At 40.6% G+C, this 23,587-nt stretch overlaps 1 protein-coding gene across 1 annotated transcript; it reads left to right on the top strand.

Annotated features, from left to right (window-relative positions):
• Positions 1-140: 140 nt before the first annotated feature.
• itpa (inosine triphosphatase (nucleoside triphosphate pyrophosphatase)) lies at positions 141-10,049 on the top strand. The gene is made up of 8 exons (XM_056481484.1): positions 141-239; positions 2,198-2,255; positions 2,348-2,412; positions 2,491-2,564; positions 5,021-5,052; positions 6,879-6,991; positions 9,010-9,086; positions 9,816-10,049. Exons 1-8 carry the CDS (start codon positions 177-179, stop codon positions 9,943-9,945), a joined length of 612 nt encoding a protein of 203 aa, XP_056337459.1. The 5' UTR covers positions 141-176; the 3' UTR covers positions 9,946-10,049.
• The last annotated feature ends 13,538 nt before the right edge of the window (positions 10,050-23,587 follow it).

The raw sequence follows: 23,587 nt of genomic DNA, 5'->3' as shown, positions 1-23,587 counted from the left end.
GAAGGACAGCACAGAACAAGCAGCGATTAGTCGGTGTGGGAGGAGGGTGTGTCCACAGTGCGAAGTAGATGTTTGATTGGTGGACGTCTTAGCTCGACGAATACGATTGGTTCGTGGCATGACAGAGCCCGTGTGTTGCTTTTACATTTCCGACAGTGGCCGAAACAGACTTAAGCATGGCAGTACCGACCGGCAGAGCTTTGGTTTTCGTGACCGGGAACGCAAAAAAGTTGGAAGAGGTGAGTCTGTGGAGTGTGTTTTAAATAAAGACTTAGCCAAATCATACAATCTAAATACAGTTTAGGAGAGCATGTGAACAAGTGACTCACAGTGAAGGAGCAGTCTCTCTTCAAATTCCATTAGGTTTGATATTATGGGAATCTTTATAAATACAATGATCTGTCGAGTACAGTCATTGCTGCTAAATAAGTTTAGTTAGTTGCTGATTATTGTAGTGTTTAAACATGCACGTGAATAGACTCCAAATCATGAACTGGAATTATTAAATTAAGTTTTGCATTGGCTAGTATAGGTAGGTACTAAATGTGTCTCTACTTAAGCAACTGTAAAAAGGCTAAATAAATACTGGCTCAACCGAAGTTTTCCTTTTTGAAAGTTTTGCAAATGTATTAAATAGCTTTTGTTGTGTGTTTTGCTTTATCTAAAAGCAGGTTGAAAGCATTATCGTGTACTCTTACAATATTTGAGTACACTTGGGTACATGTGGTGGGTACATTTCAAGCATTTTCAGTCATTTTGCAGTAAACAATCCATTAATGGATAAAATTGTGACCAGCTAAAATGAGCTTGACCAGCCTAGGCAAGGTTGGAAATGGCAAATAAAGTAAAACACTGCAAAATTCTTGTTAAACCTTTTTAAACCACTAACAGAGTTGGATACCACAATGACATGTTTTAATGGTGTTTTATCATATTATTGTTTTTAAAATGCGAATGAGAAATAACACACTAACAGTGAACAAATAGTTGACCTACTATTGGTGGATCTACCTAAACATTTTGTACCAAAATAATGACAAACCTCAAATTTAATGCCTTCAAGAGTTTCCCCCCAGAGGAAATAACATCACTTTGAGCAAGTCACATGCTTTGAATATTCATTCATTAATTTTTCTTCAGCTTAGTCCCTTATTTATCAGGGGTTGCCTCAGCATAATGAACCACCAACCATTCCAGCATATGTTTTACACAGCGGACGCCCTTCTAGCCACAACCCAGTACTGGGAAACACCCAATCCCACACACATACATACATACATACACGCACACACTCATACAGGGTTCATGGAAAACCTGGAAAGTCATGGAATTTCGACATGGCATTTTCCAGGCCTGGAAAAGTTTTGGAAAATCAGAAAAACCCACAAAGTTTTGGAAAAGTCATGGAAAACAGATATCTGTATACTTGAATATAGGTTATTTACTTCTTTTCTGTCCTTGGCCAATCACATACTCTCACATTATTAGTGTGGTGTAAGCATTATCTAAATCAATTTTACATATATATATATATAAAAATATAAGCTGAAACTAAATAGATTGTTGCATGTTTTACAATATGCTGTAATCAATTTTAACATGTATTGTTTTTTACCACGCAAAAGTAGACATTGCATGAAACATTAGGTCATGAAAATTAACTAGAAAGTCTTGGAAAAATCATGGAAAAGTCATGGAATTTTAGTAGTAAAAATGTGTAAGAATCCTGCTCATACACTACGACCAATTTAGTTCGTCCAATTCATCTATAGCGCATGTCTTTGGACTGTGGGGGAAACCAGAGCACCTGGAGGAAACCCACGCGGACACAGGGAGAACATGCAAACTCCACACAGAAGGTTTGAAGAATAGTGGCAAATTATAAAGATTTTAAATTACAATTATTTAGTATTTTGAACTGCTAAGTTCAGTCCTTACTTCCAAATAAACAATATATAACAAATACACTGCCAAAAAGTTGGTCAGTGACCATTAAAACATGGTTTTTAATTAAAGATTAAATGCCCATGAACATGCTAAATTGTCTAGAATTATTAAAAATACCCAGAAACCATATTTTCATCTTTGCCTATATACAAAAAAAAAAGAAAGCCAGTAAAATATTACTTAAAAAATTGAATGTATCAAAATAAAACTAACTGAATGAGCTAAATCTAATAATTCTCTGTTCAAACAGGTAGTTCAGATCCTTGGTGACAAATTTCCCTACAAACTAATTTCTAAAAAGATTGACTGTAAGTATTGAGCTGTTGTTTTTAAACCTTTCTGTTTTTTTTGACGAATAAAAGATGCTGTTACTGTATTTACAACGTACCTTCTCTTCCAGTGCCTGAATATCAGGGTGAACCAGATGACATTTCCATACAGAAGTGTAAAGAAGCAGCGAGGCAGGTTTGTAAACTGAACACCTTTTCCCTAAGTTTCCCCTTAGTTGAGGCATCCCACTGATGTTGTGTGTTTTGTGTAAAGGTGGATGGGCCAGTGCTGGTAGAGGACACCTGTCTGTGCTTCAGAGCTTTAGAAGGACTGCCAGGACCTTACATGTGAGTAGTTTGCTAGTTCCCACATGAAGAAAAGCTGACATGATAGGGATGCATGATATGATAAATTGTAATTAAGTAATCCATTTGGCCAATTCCGATATAGATGAGCAATATCACACGAGTAGCAGTGCAATATGCCTGTATATCGGCACTGGTGGAGGGGATGCGTTGGCTCGAGGCCGTAGGCCAAGTGCCTTAGAGTCCCATCAGTGACTATATACAGCCACATCGCACTGCTACTGATATTGCATTTATGTGATATTGCATTTATACAAAAGTTTGACAGCACAATCGTGAATGTAAAAAAGAAAATCAAACACTGAGAGCCTCAAAAACCCTTTTGTAAGAGGAACTACTTTCTTCCACCGTACAAACACATCTGCAGCTGACCGTCAGAATAGCAGAAACCAATACAAACTCACCAACGTCACTTTAGAGCTAGTGTTTGAATTAATCTCTAGCTTAATATCTAAAGAGATGACAAAATAGGTAATTTTGCTCACATTTTAAGATTATAAGGCTGAACAGCTTGAAATGCCATCAGTCTACAGACATTTCCCAGTATTTCTCTGTTGCAATCAGGAGATCACAGTAATTAACCTTGAAAAAGCCAGAGCAAAGCAAACACTACCAGATCAGTATGATATAAATACAGCACTACGAAATACAAAAGAGAGAGATCGACTTAAAATGTCACTTACCTGTTTTTTAACGATTTGTTCAGCTGTAAAAAATGCTGTTTTCTCCCCTAAGGATGTATTATGCAGTCTCTGTCGCCATCTTGTGGTGGAACATCAACCGTCTTTGCTCTGCTCAGTATGACAGGATGACCGCCGACGCGCTGCATCTCCGAAATTCTGAATATTTAAAACAGGCACCATCCTTATAAATGAACTGAATATTTGCAATCTAAACAACTACATTCTCACCTAAAAAGCCTCAAAATTGCATTATGTTGTCCAATAGCTGCAATATTTGTCAAACTGTAGTCCTTTGCTTGCCACTCGTGTGGGCGTAGTAATACACAAGGGTAAAGAGGCTGTACAAGTTCTGATATTACTTCAATATCTCACTGCTGTCAGCCAACCAGATTCGAGAGCCAGACAGAACTGTTATATAAATACTGATAATCAATAAGTTAATATTATAATGTTTATATCATCTGCAGTTTGTGCTCGCTGGAGAATAAAACATCTAAACTGATGTTTTAGTAGCTCTAGCTAAACTATAGTAAATATTGGTCCTCACTATTCACTACATTTTTAAGATTATTTTATTTTATTACTATTTTATTTTTGTGTAAAAAGCCTAACCAGGGACTAGAAGCCTAAGTGTGTGCCATTGACTGCTTTGAATTGTATCAATGTTATACTGCATTGTCCTTGTTAAATAAACTTTTACTAATACTACACACTAATAATAATATAATATAAAGTAATAACATGCATATATATTTTAAGTATTTATATTCAAGTATTTCATGCACACAAAAGCAAAAATATTATTCAATAAGAAAAATATATAAACTAAGGCACATACTTTAAATGTATAAATAAAATGCCATTCATCAACCCAAAAAAATTATTTTAAAAATGTGTTAAAATAACACATCGTCAAACCTAAATAATCAATAACATTTATCGTCAAACATAAAATGCATCCTCAAAATTACAGTACACAGGGCATAGTTGTGATTTTACTAGAAATTATACAGTTTAATATAAATACTAATAAAAAAAGTAATGATTTGTAATCTATTTGTAATGTGAGGGCATTAGTGGGAGATTTTTATTGATTAACAAAAGCATATCTGCTTTCTTTCAGCCAATTCTTTTTGTCTTTTTATCCTTACATTGTTTTAAGTTTTACCCATTTAAGGTGCTGGCAGGTATTTCCGTGCAAAGCTTAGTCTTTTTGTTGTCACTGGAAAATGTTTTACAGTCTTCAAATGGGTGCATTAACGCTCCGTTTTCACACTAGCTGTCATTTTTACCTGTATCACTCAGTAATTATTGGCCTGATAAATATCATGCATCTCTAATTTATAGTAAATATAGTGTTTTTGAACCATACTTGAATTAATACGTTGTGGTAATTTGTCGTAGTAATTCTATATTAATTTAAAGAAATAACCCACTCTTAAGTTTTCTACAGCCATAGGGTATATTATACTACAACACACCATAGTTTACTGCAGTAGAAACTAAAATATACTACAGTATTTAATAGTTTATCATTCACTATAGTTAATACTAAAATATCCTGTAGTAACGTGTTGTAAATACTAGATTATATACAGTATAATACACTCTTTACTATAGTACAGTTCAAAAACACTATATTTACTATAAATGACTGTATTATTATTTTCATGCAAATTCCTTTGTATTCACTAAATATAACAAATCACACATTTAGTTTTTACCCACTGCACTAAATATTTGTTCTCATGACAGAAAGTGGTTCTTGGATAAACTGAAGCCTGAAGGTAAGATGCATTTTACATGGAACAATTATAAACAAGATGTGGAATAATAGTATATTAATATACAAAAAAGTCCAACTGTTATACAAATATGGTCACAAACAGCACAAGTGTGACTCAAATTCATAACTTTGACAAACATTCAAGCTACAGTCCATCCGGAAAGTATTCATTGCGCTTCACTTTTTCCACTTTTTTATGTTACAGCCTTATTCTGAAATGGATTAAATTTATTTATTTCCTCAAAATTCTACACACAATACCCCATAATGACAATGTGAAAAAAGATTTTTTTTAAAAGTTGCAAATTTATTCAAAATGAAAAATCACGTGCATAAGTATTCACAGCCTTCGCTCAATACTTTGTTGATGCACCTTTGGCAGCAATTACAGCCTCAAGTCTTTTTGAATATGATGCCACAAGCTTGTCCCACCTGTCTTTGGAAATTTTTGCCCATTCCTCTTTGCAGTACTTCTCAAGCTCTATCAGGTTGGATGGGAAGCGTCAGTGTACAGCCATTTTCAGATCTCTCCAAAGATGTTCAATAGGATTTAGGTCTGGGCTCTGGCTGGGCCACTCAAGGACATTCACCGAGTTGTTGTAAAGCCACTCCATTGATATGTTGGCGGTGTGCTTTGGGTCATTGTCCTGCTGGAAGATGAACTGTCGCCCCAGTTTGAGGTCAAGAGCACTCTGAAGCAGGTTTTCATTCAGGGTGTCTCTGTACATCGCTGCATTCATCTTTCCCTCTGTCCTGAGTAGTCTTTCAGTTCCTGCTGCTGAAAAACATCCCCAAAGCATGATGCTGCCACCACCATGCTTCACAAACGTAACGCCTGGCATTAACTCCAAAGAGTTCAATTTTAGTCTCATCAGATCAGAGAATTTTGTTTCTTATTGTCTGAGAGTCCTTCAGATGCTTTTCGGCAAATTCCAGGCGGGAAGTGGCTTCTGTCTGACCCCTCTACCATACAGGCCTGATTGGTGGATTGCTGCACAGATGGTTGTCCTTCTGTAAGGTTTTCCTCTCTCCACAGAAGAACGCTGGAGCTCAGACAGAGTGACCATCGGGTTATTGATCACTAAGGCCCTTCACTCCCGATCACTCAGCTTAGATAGCCGGCCAGCTCAAGGAAGAGTCCTGGTGGTTTTAAACATCTTCCACTTACTAATGGAGGCCACTGAGCTCATTTGAACTTTCAGAGCAGCAGAAATTTTTCTGTAACCTTCCCCAGCCTTGTGCCTCAAGACAATTCTGTCTCGGAGGTCTACAGACAATCCCTTTGTCTTCATGCTTGGTTTGTGCTTTGACATGCACTGTCAACCCTGGGACCGTATATAGACAGGTGTTTGCCTTTTCAAATCATGTCCAATCTACTGAATTTACCACAGGTGAACTCCAATTAAGCTGCTGAAACATCTCAAGAATGATCAGTGGAAACAGAATGTACCTGAGCTCAATTTAGAGCTTCACAGCAAAGGCTGTGAATAATTCTGTACATGAGATTTATTTATTAATTAATTAATTAATTAATTTATTTATTTATTTATTTATTTATTTATTTATTTATTTATTTTTAGGTTTTTTATTTTTAATAAATTTGCAACAATTGAAATCTTTTTTTCACATTGTCATTATGGGGTTTTGTGTGTAGAATTTTGAGGAAATAAATGAATTTAATTCATTTTGGAATAAGGCTGTAACATTAAAAAATGTGGGAAAAAAAGTGAAGTGCTATGAATACTTTCCGGATGCAATGAACATCTGCATAAATTTTGCTAATACATTCTGTCAGACTTAGTCATAAGTCATATAACATGTTTGCAGGATTGTATAAAATGCTGGCAGGTTTTGAAGATAAATCAGCCTGGGCTCTGTGTACGTTTGCTTTCTGTGCCGGAAAAGAGGAGCCAGTTCAGCTGTTCAGAGGAATAACTGAGGTGAGCTTGTGTTGTGGGTGTGTGTGTGTTGAATTTTATTGCTCATACAGACTATTCAGGTTTACGACTTTAAAAACTGAATTATTGACAGAGGTGTTTATATAATAAGTAGAGCTGGGCAATAATTTCTTTTTTTAAATATTTACCAAATTATGTTTAACAGATTCAGGAAATTTTCACAGTTTGTCTGATAATATTTTTTCTTCTGGAGAAAGTCTGATTTGTTTTATTTTGACTAGAATGAAAGCAGTTTTTAATTTTTGTAAACACCATTTTATGGGCAAAATGATAGGCCCCTTTGGGCTAATTTTTTTTCATAGTTTACAGAACTAACCATCATTATACAATAACTTGCCTAATTACCCTAACCTGCCTAGTTAACCTAATTAACCGAGTTAAGACTTTTAATGTCACTTTAAGCTGTATAGAAGTGTCTTGAAAAATATCTAGTAAAGGATTATTTACTGTCATCATGGCAAAGATTAAATAAATCAGTTATTAGAAATGAGTTATTAAAACTATTATGAAATGTGTTGAAAAAGTCTCTCCGTTAAACAGAAATTGTGGAAAAAATCACAAAACAGTACTTTTTTGTAAATTCAATCAATTAAAAGTTATATTGACCACATGGAAAGGACTACTTTGTTTTTAAACTTTAAAAACTACTAAGCTCTGTGTACCCGGTACCGGGTCATTTACTTCTGCATTCTTTAAAGATATAACTGAGCGCCGCGGATATAACGGAGCGATTCGCGGATATAACTGAGCGCCGCCCCCTCTCTATTCTGCCGCTCTTGGTCTTCTCTATGGACGCGCCGTGTGTGTGTGTGTGTGTGTGTGCGTGTGTGTGCGTGTGCGTGTGTGTGCGTGTGTGTGTGTGTGTGTGTGTGTGTGTGTGTGTGAGTGAAAAGAGCAAGTAGACTGCGACGGGCTAGGAGATCTCCTCGCCAGTTCTTGGACTTTTTGCTCAATAAAATAGTTAGTCGTCAGTATTTTCTAGTCCATCGTCTGTGTTTACATTCACCCACTGGCAGCCAAAAGAAGCGTGTATGCACTGTGACTACTTTTATATTGTTGATTAGCGGCTGGGCATTTCACTCTGTCTTGCGCTGAAGCCTTGTCCGTGTCGACCAATCGCAGCAGGCTGTCATAAGTCCAATCAGCGCAGATTAGCTTCGCGCTGAGGAGGGGTTTGGGAACAAATGAATCGCTGAACGATTCATCTGGGAGTCGCTGGGATAATTAGGTAAAAATAAATGCAGATTATAAGACCATCAAAGTGTTTTTTGACCTTGCATGCATATTAGACTGTTGTTGGAGACCTAAATATGACCCTATTTTATGTATAATATGGGCTCTTTAAAGTTTAAAGGTCCGTACTGGCCCAATACTCTCATAAGTGGTTCCGTTCGTTCATCAGTTGGAATAGAATAACTTTTGCATAAATTATGATCTTTTTTCTGATCACTTTCAACAGTGTTTTCTGAAAATTTAAAGGGTTTTCTTTAAAATGATACCAAACTTTTGCATTTATACCTCTGCATGTGGATTTGGGAAGCTTTTTAATATGGGTAGGCAAAATTCAAGCAGAAAGCCCAAAAGAGCACTTGACTTTAAATAAAATACTCAAAAATGTACTCGTTCACATAGGATTATTTGGTTACACTTTATTTTAAGGTTTCCTTTTGTAACTATTAATTTATCTGCTGAGTAATATTAATTCATTACACGTACTTTATATATGGTTGGGTTACAATGCAGCTTAGGTTTAGTTGCATGTAATTATGCATATTTAATCATGATTACTATAGTAAGTACATGTTAATGTGACTTTTTACGTGATTATAAGTTTAATTAAACAATTGTTTAAGAATATATTTAATACTTTTTAAAATTTAACTTTTGTGCTTTTATAAAAACCTAGTACTGATGAGTACAGATTTCTTAAAAATGTAGTGTAATATTCTGTGTTTTGATTTCTACTTCAAGCATTTAATCATAATAATAATGGTTTCCAGGGTCGTATTGTTGAGCCCAGGGGTCCAAGAGATTTTGGGTGGGATCCTTGTTTCCAGCCTGAGGGCTATGACAAAACGTGAGTATCATTTCGAAGTATTTCTAAGTTTGCCATGTAGTTTATAATGTTCACCAGCAGGTGGCAGTGTTTGTTAATTTAAGCCACTAAAAAGATTTGGGCTTTGATTTCACGTTTCTAAATACACATTGAAGTTTTTCAACTGAGCAGAAATACAGAACCCTTATTAAAATATAAGTCCAGTAAATGTGTTTAGCGTTTTTTTATTATTATTACTTGATTCACAGTATTAAAGTAAGATTAGTTTTTTTTAATATTCACTAAACTATTAATGAGCTAAAAAAGAGCTAACTGATGAATATTTATCTTAAAAGAAAACTTTCAGCACCATGTCATGTGTCTGAGTAGTTAAAGATTTCTACAGTGCAAACTAAAGTGTTTTTATGAAGTATAGTGGAGAGAAAAGTACGCTTCAGAAACAACTGAAGCTAAAGTTTGCCTAAATAATGTTGTCAAAAGTATAGCTACCTGAAAAAGTCTATTCAAGTATCAGTGAGATTTTCCTAAACATTAAAGTTGTTATAATCCTCTATGAAAAAGTACTCATCCAGAAAAAAACATTGACGAGGAAACATAACAGAATTAGCCTGATTAGCTTACTCCCTACGCCTGAGTAAATATTTAGCAACACTAGCACAAGCTGAATCTTTGTCAAATAAAATTAGCTGCACTATTTAAAGTCCTCCTGATCTTATCGTGCTTTGTGTTTTGCTGTGTTTCTGTGGGCAGTTATGCTGAGCTTCCTAAAGAAGTGAAGAACACTATTTCTCATCGGTACCGCGCGCTGGCAACTCTGTCTGAACACTTCTGTCAGAATAACGGCGCACCAGAGACCAAGCGCTCAAAACACCAGGACTGAGGACACGCTGATCTGTTCCCAAGCCCAATCAGCCAATCAGAGCGAGTCCAATGAATGCATCGATGTGCTGTTCAACTTTGAAATAAATGTTTTGTTTATAAAAATGTAAGTATGTAAAGCGCTTTTATTTTAATTCTAAATTAGGACTGAATCAAAGTTAGCATCAGCCAAAGTGATAAAAGCTGTTTATGGTTTGTCCATACTTGGATAGCTTGTTGTGTGTGTGTGTGTGTGTGTGTGTGCGTGTGTGTGCGTGTGCGCGCGTGCGTGTGTGTGTGTGTGTGTGTTTGTGTGTGTGTGTGTGCGTGCGTGTGCGCGTGTGTGTGTGCATGCGTGTGTGTGTGTAGGTGGGCTTGTGCTCGTGGATGTGTATGCTTAAGTGTCTTTGCATGCGTGTGTTTTTGTGCATGTGTGTGTTTTCGTGGGTATTTATGTGCGTGTTTGCATGTGTCTGCGCTTGCAAGCGTGCGTGTGTGCATTTACGTATGTGTGAGTGTGTACAATATGTGCATGTATGTATGTGTATGTGTACCTGTGCTTGTGTGTGTGTGTGTGTCTGTGCATGCACATTGTGTGTGTTTTTGTGCATGTGTGTGCATGCACGTCTGCATATGTGAGAGTGTGTATGCATGCCTATTTGTGCATGTGTGTGTGCTTGCGTGTCCATTTGTGTGCACGCGCACATGCATGAATATCTGTGCTTGTGTGTGTATGTGTATATCTGTGTGTGTTTTCGTGCATGTGTGTGTGCGCACTTGTGAGCTGTGTGCATGTGTGTGTGGATGCACATGTGCGTAATTGTGAGCAGCATGCGTGTGCACTTATGTACATACTGTACGTGTGTGACAGTGTGTATCCATGTGTGTGTGTGCATGCGTGTATGTGTGTAGCTGTGCTTGTGCTCGTGAATGTGAATGTGTATGCTTAAGTGTCTTTGCATGCGTGTGTTTTTGTGCATGTGTGTGTTTTCGTGGGTATTTATGTGTGTGTTTGCATGTGTCTGCACTTGCAAGCGTGCGTGTGTGCATTTACGTATGTGTGAGTGTGACAGTGTGTACAATATGTGCATGTATGTATGTGTATGTGTACCTGTGCTTGTGTGTGTGTGTGTGTGTCTGTGCATGCACATTGTGTGTGTTTTTGTGCATGTGTGTGCATGCACGTCTGCATATGTGAGAGTGTGTATGCATGCCTATTTGTGCATGTGTGTGTGCTTGCGTGTCCATTTGTGCGCGCGCACATGCATGAATATCTGTGCTTGTGTGTGTATGTGTATATCTGTGTGTGTTTTCGTGCATGTGTGTGTGCGCACTTGTGAGCTGTGTGCATGTGTGTGTGGATGCACATGTGCGTAATTGTGAGCAGCATGCGTGTGCACTTATGTACATACTGTACGTGTGTGACAGTGTGTATCCATGTGTGTGTGTGCATGCGTGTATGTGTGTAGCTGTGCTTGTGCTCGTGAATGTGAATGTGTATGCTTAAGTGTCTTTGCATGCGTGTGTTTTTGTGCATGTGTGTGTTTTCGTGGGTATTTATGTGTGTGTTTGCATGTGTCTGCACTTGCAAGCGTGCGTGTGTGCATTTACGTATGTGTGAGTGTGACAGTGTGTACAATATGTGCATGTATGTATGTGTATGTGTACCTGTGCTTGTGTGTGTGTGTGTGTCTGTGCATGCACATTGTGTGTGTTTTTGTGCATGTGTGTGCATGCACGTCTGCATATGTGAGAGTGTGTATGCATGCCTATTTGTGCATGTGTGTGTGCTTGCGTGTCCATTTGTGTGCGCGCGCACATGCATGAATATCTGTGCTTGTGTGTGTATGTGTATATCTGTGTGTGTTTTCGTGCATGTGTGTGTGCGCACTTGTAAGCTGTGTGCATGTGTGTGCCCCGCTCAAAAGTACTGAAACACACATTGACACATAAGCACACACACATTTGTAGGCACACTTGTACACACGTACAGTATGTACATAAGTGCACACGCACGCTGCTCACAATTACGCACATGTGCGTGCGTGTGCACTTATGTACATACTGTACGTGTGTGTATAAGTGTGCCTACAAATGTGTGTGTGCTTATGTGTCAATGTGTGTTTCAGTACTTTTGAGCGGGGTACATGTGTGTTTTTCCACATCTGTGTACTTATGAGCAGCGTGCATGTGTGAGTGTGACAGTGTGTGTGTGTAGCTGTGCTTGTGCTCGTGAATGTGTATGCTTAAGTGTCTTTGCATGCGTGTGTTGTTGTGCATGTGTGTGTTTTCGTGGGTATTTATGTGCGTGTTTGCATGTGTCTGCATCTGCAATCGTGCGTGTGTGCATTTACTTATGTGTGAGTGTGACAGTGGTTACAATATGTGCATGTATGTATGTGTATGTGTACCTGTGCTTGTGTGTGTGTCTGTGCATGCACATTGTGTGTGTTTTTGTGCATGTGTGTGTTTTTGTGGGTATTTATGTGTGTGTTTGCATGTGTCTGTACTTGCAAGCGTGCGTGTGTGCATTTACGTATGTGTGAGTGTGACTGTGTGTGTGTTTTTGTGCATGTGTGTGCATGCACGTCTGCATATGTGACAGTGTGTATGCATGCCTATTTGTGCATGTGTGTGTGCTTGCTTGTGCATTTGTGTGCGCGTGCGCATGCATGAATATCTGTGCTTGTGTGTGTATGTGTATATCTGTGTGTGTTTTCGTGCATGTGTGTGTGCGCACTTGTGAGCTGTGTGTGTGCACACTTGTAAGCTGTGTGCATGTGTGTGTGCACGCACAAGTGCGTAATTGTGAGCAGCGTGCGTGTGCACTTACTGTACGTGTGTGTGCATGTGTGTGTATAAGTGTGCCTACATATGTGTGTGTGAGTTTGTGCGTGCTTATGTGCGAATGTATGTGTCAGTACTTTTGAGCAGCGTACATGTGTGTTTGCACTTCTGTGTACTCATGAGCAGCATGCAGGTGTGTGCATTTTTCTGCGGATGTGTGTGCGCGCATGCATGTGTATGTGTGTGCGTACATATGTTTGTGTGGATGCATATGTGCTTGTGTGTTTGCATGTGTCTGTGCGCTTGTGAGCCGCACGCATGTGTGTGCTCTTGTGTGCGAACATATGTGTGTATGTGCTCATGCATGTAGTCTCATCATATATTCAGTATGTTGTGTGTGTGTGTGTGTGCCTAAAGGTATAGCAATACCTGTAATGTTTGAGTTTGTTGGGACATTTTTTAGTCCCCATGAAGAAAACAGCTCATGAATTACACAATGAAATATTCGGAAAAGGTCAAAGTGCAGAATGTTTCCTCCGAGAGTTGGTTTAGGGGTAGGGTCAGGGGGAACAGGACAGATTAAACCGTTTGTGCAGTGTAGAAAATCGTAACGTCTATGGGAAGTGCCCATAAACTCTGAAAATCCAATGTGTGTGTGTTTGAGAGGACAGAGCCGGTCTGAGGATTGAGACGTGGGGAATTGAGAGTCATAAATCTTCGGGATGTTCATGTGACGCCTCCTGTTTGTTCATCTGCCCTGTGCACAGGGGGAGGAAGCTCAGGATTACAGTTATATCATCTACTGTTTGTGTTTCTCATTATTAATGGCACGCAGGCAGTGTTTTCACTGCTGTTACTCGCATTCTCTCTCTCTCTCATTCATTTATTCACTCGTCGCTCGCTTTCTCTTCCTGTCCTCCTTCCCCTCGTGACAAAGCCTTTATTGGTAACATGAGCATATGGATGTTTGATTCAGAGAGTACACTGTAAAAAATATCCGTTAGTTAACACTTTGTAAAACAATTCACAAGTGTTTTCTGTTTATTTGCAGTTGTGAATTGCATTTTGGGACGTCGATCTCTGCTCTGTGGACTTTTGATGTTGAAAATTCAACTCTAGAGTTTAACAACAAGACTCTTATTGACATTTTAGGAGATATGATGTGTAAGAAATATTATATAAAGAAAAAAGTCTGTAAAATAACTAAACGTACTGGAAGTTTATTACAAGGTTTCGTAGTTTAATATACAACACATGTCATTTTAAACTATTAAGAATGTTAATAATAGTTACTTTTTCAAACTTCCCATAATGCAATTCAAAATCATTAATTTTAATGGATAACTGCTAATTTACAGATATTTTTACAGTGTAGTTTTGCTTTTCTGAAGAAATAACGGATTGTTAGTCAAATTTATGTTGTCTTATAATGTGAGCATCAGTATTACAAAAGCTTAAATCACAGATGTTCTCATTGTTCAAGCTCTTGTTCTCTCCAAACTGGACTATTGCAACTCTCTACTAGCCGGGCTTCCAGCTAATTCTATCAAACCTCTTCAGCTGCTTCAGAACGCAGCAGCACGAGTGGTCTTTGATGAACCCAAAAGAGCACATGTCACTCCGCTACTCACCCGTTTGCACTGGCTGCCAGTTGCTGCTCGCATCAAATTCAAAGCTCTGATGTTTGCTTACAAAGCGACCTCTGGCTTTGCTCCTTCATATCTGCTCTCACTTTTGCAGATATACGTGCCCTCCAGAAACTTGCGTTCTGTGAATGAACGTCGCCTCGTTGTTCCATCCCAAAGAGGGAAGAAATCACTTTCCCGAACTCTCACATTCAATCTGCCCAGTTGGTGGAATGAACTCCCTAACTACATCAGAACAGCAGAGTCACTTGCTGTCTTCAAGAAACGACTAAAAACGCAACTGTTTAGTCTCCACTTTCCTTCCTAATCTGCAACTGCCTCTCTGGCTATATCACTAACTGAACTCTCTCAAAAAAAAGTAATAATAATAAATAAATAAAAATATTTAGAAATGCTTAGCTTCTTAGACTTTACACACCTGAAACTTGTCTACAGCACTTGTTCACTGCTGCTCTTATAGTTGTGTGAATTGCTTCCTTGTCCTCATTTGTAAGTCGCTTTGGATAAAAGCGTCTGCTAAATGACAATGTAAATGTAGATGGAAAATATAATACATATTAATTATATAAGACCCATGTTTTTTCCCATTACTTTGAATGCCAAAAAGCAATTTAACCATGAAGCACATTCTATATATATATATATATATATATATATATATATATATATATATATATATATATATATATATATATATATATATATATATATATATATATATATATATATATATATATATATATATATATATATATATATATATATATATACACACACACACACACACACACACACACACACACACACACACACACACACACACACACACACATATATATATATATATATATATATATTATACACACACATCTAGATACACACACATCTATATATATATATATATATATATATATATATATATATATATATATATATATATATATGTATGTATATATATATATATATATATATATATATATATATCTGTGCTTTTTACTGTCAACAATAACTCCTTGTCTCTATTCAAGCAATAAAATTATTTTAGTCTGCGTGACCTCTCAAAGACTCCGAGCAATTCCAAGACTGTGACTCTGAACCAAAAGGTCCATTTAGCTTACTGATGGGCTAATGTTAAATTCATCAGAACCTGAAATATAGTTACTAGCCTTATAACGTTTATAGGGCTATAAAACTAATATTTAAAGGTAATATCCTGGATCATAATTATATGTCTGCAAGTCTTAAATTCTAAACCTGAAGAATAGTTAGTATTTTGCTTATTCAAAGTCCCCTTTTCAATGGATTTACTTGTTATGAGCGTTGTGGAGGGCAGGTCTGAATTCTTCGTGGTTGCACGGGATGGTTGGGATGCAAACAACTGCAATGGAGCCATGAGTCAAATGGCAAAGGAAAATATCTCTGGTATTCAGGAGCCCGTGCAAACTGTCTCTGTCCAAACCACATCAAAAACACAAGCCGGGTCCCCGTCCCAACTCCTACCGGGCTTATTGGAGTTTGCCCATAAAGATCAAGGAGTGGCATCCATTGAAAATAAGGAGCGACAGGCGAGAAGCAGACACCTTGATGACCCTAAATTATACACAACAACATTCCCTAGCTCTTAATCGTCTGGAAATACTTTTGTCTGATGCATTGTCGCGTTCACTCCATGTAAACATGTTGTCGGAAGTCTGCTGAGTGGAGAAAACAAGCGTTTGAGGTGAAGAAACATCCTGTAGACATTAATAATTGTCAGACAACTGCGTTACGCTGTCTGCCCGTCGTAGTGTAGTTTTAAAATGCACTGTAACTATATTAAATTGTCATGTGGTGTTCACTATGCTAGTAAGACACAATGTATCTATAAAACACAATGATTGCAGAACAAAAAAATGTTACTGTACACTGTAAAAAAATGGCAGTGATTTCAACGGTAAAAAACTGTAAAAATCCATAACCTGGTTAACAGTATTATTCCTTAATATATACGGCGAATAATCGTAAATTGAATTTCCCAGAATTCCCTGCATGGCACATCACTTTTTATGCTTTTTGTTGACATTACTATGGATTTTTTAGTTGTTTCCCCATCAGTTATGTACATTAGAGGTTTATGTTTAATCTAATGTTGTTAAACAATGTTTATTTTATGACTTTAATTTTATGCTTGTTACCATACTGCTGTTCAGTAGCTGTGTGATTGACAACTGTCATGGATTGGTCAGGCTCTCACGACCCCCACTCACGAAGATCACCATCACCTGACTTCTAATGAGCACACAGCTGCATCACATTCACGAGCACCAGATAAAAGCACAGCACTCCAGTCGCTCATTGTCCGGGCTCGTCTCGACGAAAGCGGACAACTGAGCGACCACTCAGCGTAGTCATCCTCAGCTAAACAAACGATTTACTTACCTGTTCTCTTTGTATTCCTCCTAGTCTTCCTGGTCCTCCCGAATCGTCCTGTCTTCCAGTCCTTCCAAGTCTGTGTCATCCTCTGTCAGCTGTATCTGGTGTGTGTTGTCCATCCTCGTGTATTCCTGTTACCCAGCCACGGAGGAAAAGACCCCAACATCATTCCTGATCCTCCTGGCTATCCTTCATGTGCTCCTTGTTGTCATTCAATAAACACCCTAACGTTTCCTTACCTCTGTCTCCTGTCCGCTTCATAACAGAAGCCCGGACCCATAACGACGACAACATGAGCACCCTCGATCACTTTCAAGAGCTGGTGGACCAGTTGAAGCGGATTCTACAGCCACCAGCTCCACTTTCCAACGCACCACCAGCACCGAGCACTTCCGCCTCCACAGTTTCTTCTTCGGCCCTTCCTTCCAGTCCCATGGCCCGACCAGCGCCCTACTCAGGCGGAGCGGGGGAGTGCAATGGTTTTCTGTTACAATGTTCCCTCATATTCGAAATGCAACCTTCTCTATATCCCACAGATAAGTCAAAGATCGCCTACATCGTATCACTACTCTCTGGACCTGCACTTAAATGGGCTGAGACGATCTGGAACCAAGCCGGGCCGGTCATGAATTCCATCACTACCTTCACGGAGTATTTCAAAGAGGTGTTTGGACGTTCTGATGGGGAAGTAGCCGCTGGAGAGCAGCTGTATCATCTAAAGCAAGGTACTCTATCTACACAGGAATATGCTCTCCGGTTTCGCACTCTAGCAGCTGCAAGTGGATGGAATGAGAGATCGTTGTTGACCACGTACCGGCTCGGCTTGGAACCCACTCTCCGAATCCAGCTGGCCACATTAGATGATACAATGGGTCTGGAGAGATTCATCCAACATTCTCTCCGATGTTCCGATCGTCTCCGTTCCTATCAACAGGACACCATCACCCCCTCGTCTGCACTCCTCCAATCGCCTGAGTCAACAGCCTCTCCAGAACCAGAACCCATGATAATAGAGTCTGGAAGACTGACATCAGCGGAACGACAGAGGAGGCTGACCCGGGGTCTGTGTCTATACTGCGGTGTCAGTGGACACACCCGTATGGAGTGTCCCCTTCGTCCCATTCGGACTTCAGTGAGTGTATTCAGTACGAATATTGAACAATGTAAACCACTTACTACCACCGTACAAATAACTACTGCCTCTATTTCTCTCCTTGTCACAGCCCTCATCGACTCCGGGTCAGCAGGGAACTTCATCTCCCAATCCCTCTGTCGTCAACTCCACCTCCGTACTGAGGCGTCCTCGCATATATACCAGATACAACCGATAACCCAGTGCACTCGATCTTCGACCCGTATCCATCGACAATGCGAAGACATCCTTCTTCAAGTGGGGCTGTTACATCAAGAGAGGATTCAATTTCTGGTTCTGGAGGGTGCAAATATGGACATCATTCTAGGGCGCCCGTGGCTGGTGAAGCACGATCCCATCATCTCTTGGGGCACAGGAGAGATAAAGAAATGGGGATCTGGATGTACACCTACCTGTTTTCCAAATCTCCCTCTTCAAGGTCGGAACCCCATTTCTTTGTTTGCAACATCGGTCGAGAGCCCTCCTGAGAAGCAGTCTATCCACATTCCTAAGGAGTACAGCTCCTTTCATGATGTCTTCTGCCCCAAGAGAGCTTCCCAGCTACCGCCGCATCGGCCATGGGACTGCGCGATCGACCTAGTTCCAGATGCCCAGTTGCCAAGAGGTAGGATCTACCCGCTCTCGCTTCCAGAGAATCAGGCAATGGAAGATTACATAAGGGAGGCTCTGAGTCAGGGGTACATACGTCACTCAAAATCACCAGCCGCCTCAAGCTTCTTCTTTGTGGCCAAGAAGGACGGAGGGCTGCGTCCATGCATCGACTACAGGGTCCTAAATAACGGTACAGTAAAATACCGATATCCCCTTCCTCTGGTACCAGCCGCTTTGGAACAGCTCCGAGAAGCTAAAGTCTTCACTAAATTGGACCTCCGCAGCGCGTATAATCTGATAAGAATACGTGAGGGGGACCAATGGAAGACAGCATTCGTGACCCCTACTGGCCACTATGAATATGAGGTCATGCCTTACGGTCTGGTCAACGCCCCCTCCGTATTCCAAAACTTCATTCATGAAGTCCTCCGGGAGTTTCTTCACCACTTTGTAATAGTGTACATAGATGACATCCTCATTTACTCCCGGAGTGAGGCCGAACATCGCCAACACGTTGCGGAGGTCCTACACACATTGAGAGAACATCACCTCTACCTCAAAGCGGAGAAATGCTCATTCCACCAGAAGTCGATTCATTTCTTGGGATACATCATTGATCAAACCGGTATACGTATGGATGGGAAGAAAATTGAGGCTGTTCTATCCTGGTCAGAACCCACTTCCATTAAGGAGCTCCAGAGGTTTCTTGGGTTTGCTAACTTTTATAGACGGTTTATCAAGGACTACAGCAGGATTACATCACCTCTCACTAATCTCCTCAAGGGTAAACCCAAAGGACTGGAGTGGACCAAAGAAGCAGCCGCAGCCTTCCGCCTTCTTAAGAAGGAGTTCACAAGGGCCCCACTCCTGACTCATCCTGACCCAAATCTTCCTTTCGTGGTGGAAGTGGACGCATCCACCACCGGCGTCGGGGCAGTATTATCTCAACATCATGATACACCGCCCCGACTGCATCCCTGTGCCTATTTCTCTCGGAAGTTGAGCCCGGCGGAGCAGAATTACAGCATAGGAGACAGGGAGCTGCTAGCAATCAAGCTAGCCTTGGAGGAGTGGCGTCACTGGTTGGAGGGAGCCAAACATCCGTTCCAGGTGATCACAGATCACAAAAACCTCCAATATATCAAAGAGGCCAAGAGACTATGTCCACGTCAAGCCAGATGGTCACTTTTCTTCTCACGTTTTGATTTCTCCATTTCCTATCGTCCAGGACCCAAGAATCTAAGAGCAGACGCTCTCTCTCGTTTACACGAGCATCACGATCATGAAGAACTCCCAACGAAGATTCTTCCCGAACACATCTCCATTTGTCCGATCACCTGGAACGCTCCTCCAGTCGTTGCCACTCCGGAAGCCCCTGCTCCGCCGGGATGCCCTCCTCATCGGCAGTTCATACCACCTGAACACCGGGTAGATCTGATCCACTCCTTACATACCTCGCTAGGCACTGGACATCCAGGGATCAACAATACTCTCTCGCTAGTATCCCAACGATTCTGGTGGCCAAACATGGCAAGGGATGTGAGGCAATATGTTCAGGGCTGTAAGGACTGTGCCCAATCCAAGAGCCCACGTCATCTACCCGCTGGAAAGCTCCATCCCTTGCCGATTCCGAACCGTCCCTGGTCACACCTAGGAGTGGACTTTATCACTGATCTCCCTTCGTCAGAAGGTAATACCTGTATTCTAGTCATAGTAGATAGATTCTCAAAGTTTGTCAAACTAATCCCTCTGAAAGGTCTTCCCACAGCCTTTGAAACAGCCGACAATATCTTTAATCAAGTCTTCAGGTCATTTGGTATTCCAGAAGATATTGTGTCGGACAGAGGTCCACAGTTCATCTCACGTCTATGGAAAGCCTTCTTCAAGCTCCTAGGTGTGGCCGTCAGCCTCTCTTCTGGATATCATCCCCAAACCAACGGGCAGACAGAGAGGAAGATTCAGGAGGTGGGACGGTTCCTGAGGACCTTCTGCAGTGGTCACCAGAGCTCCTGGAGCCAGTATTTGGGCTGGGCAGAATATGCCCAAAATTCACTGCGGCAACCCTCCACCGGACTCACGCCATTCCAGTGCGTCCTGGGCTTCCAACCACCGCTCTTTCCCTGGGATGGCGAACCATCTGATGTCCCCGCAGTGGATCACTGGTTCCGGGAGAGCGAGAGAGTCTGGGACGAGGCTCATCAACATCTGCAGAGGGCAGTCCGTCGAAGCAAGGTAACCGCCGATAGAAGAAGGTCTGAAGAACCCAGATACACACCCGGACAAAAGGTGTGGCTATCCACCCGGGACATACGCATGCGACTGCCCTCTCGCAAGTTAAGTCCCCGATTTGTTGGTCCCTTCACCATCGTGGAACAGGTTAACCCCGTCACCTACAAACTACAATTACCCTCTCACTACCGTATTCACCCTACATTCCACGTATCACTCCTGAAACCCTATCACGATCCTGTTCTTCCCTCCACAGAGCCTGACCACGAAGAGGAACCCCCTCCTCCACTGCTCCTAGAAGAAGGAGCCGTCTACGCAGTGAAGGAGATCTTGCGTTCCCGACGTCGTGGTGGCCAGTTGGAGTACCTGGTGGACTGGGAAGGGTACGGCCCCGAAGAAAGGACATGGGTTCCCAGAGCTGATATTCTCGATCCTAGTCTCATGGTGGAGTTTCATGAGAGCCACCCTGAGTTCCCAGCGCCTAGAGGCAGAGGGAGACCACCACGGCGTCGGAGGTGTCGGCCCTCAGGAGCGGGCCCTGGGGAGGGGGGTACTGTCATGGATTGGTCAGGCTCTCACGACCCCCACTCACGAAGATCACCATCACCTGACTTCTAATGAGCACACAGCTGCATCACATTCACGAGCACCAGATAAAAGCACAGCACTCCAGTCGCTCATTGTCCGGGCTCGTCTCGACGAAAGCGGACAACTGAGCGACCACTCAGCGTAGTCATCCTCAGCTAAACAAACGATTTACTTACCTGTTCTCTTTGTATTCCTCCTAGTCTTCCTGGTCCTCCCGAATCGTCCTGTCTTCCAGTCCTTCCAAGTCTGTGTCATCCTCTGTCAGCTGTATCTGGTGTGTGTTGTCCATCCTCGTGTATTCCTGTTACCCAGCCACGGAGGAAAAGACCCCAACATCATTCCTGATCCTCCTGGCTATCCTTCATGTGCTCCTTGTTGTCATTCAATAAACACCCTAACGTTTCCTTACCTCTGTCTCCTGTCCGCTTCATAACAACAACAGAGCACCTTCCATTCGCTGAAAGTATTTTCTACTTGAGGGAAAAGTTGTCTGTGATGAGGATTATGTATTTTTCTCATCACCACCTGCATATGGCTGTATTAACGTGACTATCTGTGTAACAAACGTTGTGTTGAGATATTACATCTATAAATCAATGAAATACGGTAGTTTAGTGTAAAAATTAGAAATTACTTTTAACGGTTTGTACCGTGTTTTAACGGTGAAATACTGGCAACCACAGCTGCGGTTCTACCGTAAATATGAAGATTTTTTTTTCAGTGTAGGTAAATTTGGGTATCATTATAGAGATTTTCAATCAGATTTAGTTCAGGACTCTGGGTTGCCAATTCATTGTTACTGCAGGTAAATTTGGGTATCATTCTATAGATTTTTAATCAGATTTAGATCAGGACTCTGGGTTGCCATATCATTATTTCAGTGTTCTATCAAGGAACTGCTTGATCCATTATTCTGTGTGAGGCTGGAATGCAGCTCTAGTCTCTCACAGTACATAGCTCATCCCTCACAGACCATCATTCTAGAAATGTTCAATCAGGTTTATATCAGGACTCTGTGTTGCCATTTCATTGTTTCAGTGTTTTTATCTTCAAGGAACTGCTTAATCCATTATGCTGTGTGATGCTGGAATGCAGCCTTAGTCTCTCACAGTACATACAGTAGCTAGTCTCTCACAGATCATCATGCTTGAGATTTTCAATCAGGTTTAGTTCAGGACTCTGAGTTGCAATTTCAGTGATTTATCAAAAAACTGCTTGATCCATTATTCTGTGTGAGGCTGGAATGCGGCCTTAGTCTCTCACAGTACATAGCTAGTCTCTCACAGACCATCGTTCAAGAAATGTTCAATCAGGTTTGGTTCAGGACTCTGGGTTGCCATTTCATTATTTGAGTGTTTTATCAAGGAACTGCTTGATCCATTTCTCTGTGCAAGGCTGGAATGCAGCTCTAGTTTCTCACAGACCATCGTTCTTGAGATGTACAATCAGGTTAAGATCAGGACTCTGGGTTGCCATATCATTATTTCAGTGTTTTATCAAGGAACTGCTTGATCCATTATCCCGTGTAAGGTAGGAATGCAGCTCTAGTCTCTCACAATACATAGCTAGTCTCTCACAGACCATAATTCTAGAGATTTTCAATCAGGTTTAGTTCAGGACTCTGGGTTGCCATTTCATTATTTTAGTGCTTTTATCTTCAAGGGACTGCTCTACCCATTATTCTATGTGCAGGGCTAATTGTCCTGTCTTGCATGAAAATCGTTGGCTGAAGGAATAGGTTTAGGAATTTCAGATGGATAGGATTTGGCAGATTAATAAGGAAATTACCAACAATTGGAGATTAAAAACAATAAATGGAAGTATCGGAATTTTTTCCCCAAAATATTTAGTTTAAATATTTATTATGTGCATTAGAATAAATATAACTTATGAGATATGTTTGAAAAACTGCTCTAACTCCAAACAATAGTGTACATATAAAAATAAATATAAATGGCTTATTCATTCAAATACATTCATTCATTTTCTTTCAGCTTAGTCCCTTAATTCATCAGGGGTCGCCACGGCAGAATGAACCGCCAACTTATCCAGCATATGTTTTACACAGCGGATGCCATTCCAGCTGCAACCCAGTACTGGGAAACACCCATACACACTCATTCACACACATACACTGCGTGAAGTTTATTTATAAACAAATTTCGAGAGGATCACGTGGTTATGATTGTTCTCAGCTGTTCCAGCATCAGTTCATGATCAATTATCCAATCAGATGATTCCTAACTCACTATAAATAA

This window comes from Danio aesculapii, chromosome 20 (assembly GCF_903798145.1).
Source record: "Danio aesculapii chromosome 20, fDanAes4.1, whole genome shotgun sequence".
Lineage (NCBI taxonomy): Eukaryota > Metazoa > Chordata > Actinopteri > Cypriniformes > Danionidae > Danio > Danio aesculapii.
Note: the sequence above shows the minus strand (reverse complement) of the source record. Positions and strands in the feature narration are given on the sequence as shown.

Bases quoted from the DNA above. Each gene is read 5' to 3' on its own strand.
- itpa (XM_056481484.1), top strand. From the start codon at position 177: ATGGCAGTACCGACCGGCAGAGCTTTGGTTTTCGTGACCGGGAACGCA. The intron at 6,992-9,009 runs GTGAGCTTGTGT...AATGGTTTCCAG, and splicing joins TGTTCAGAGGAATAACTGAG to GGTCGTATTGTTGAGCCCAG. The intron at 9,087-9,815 runs GTGAGTATCATT...TTCTGTGGGCAG, and splicing joins CCTGAGGGCTATGACAAAAC to TTATGCTGAGCTTCCTAAAG.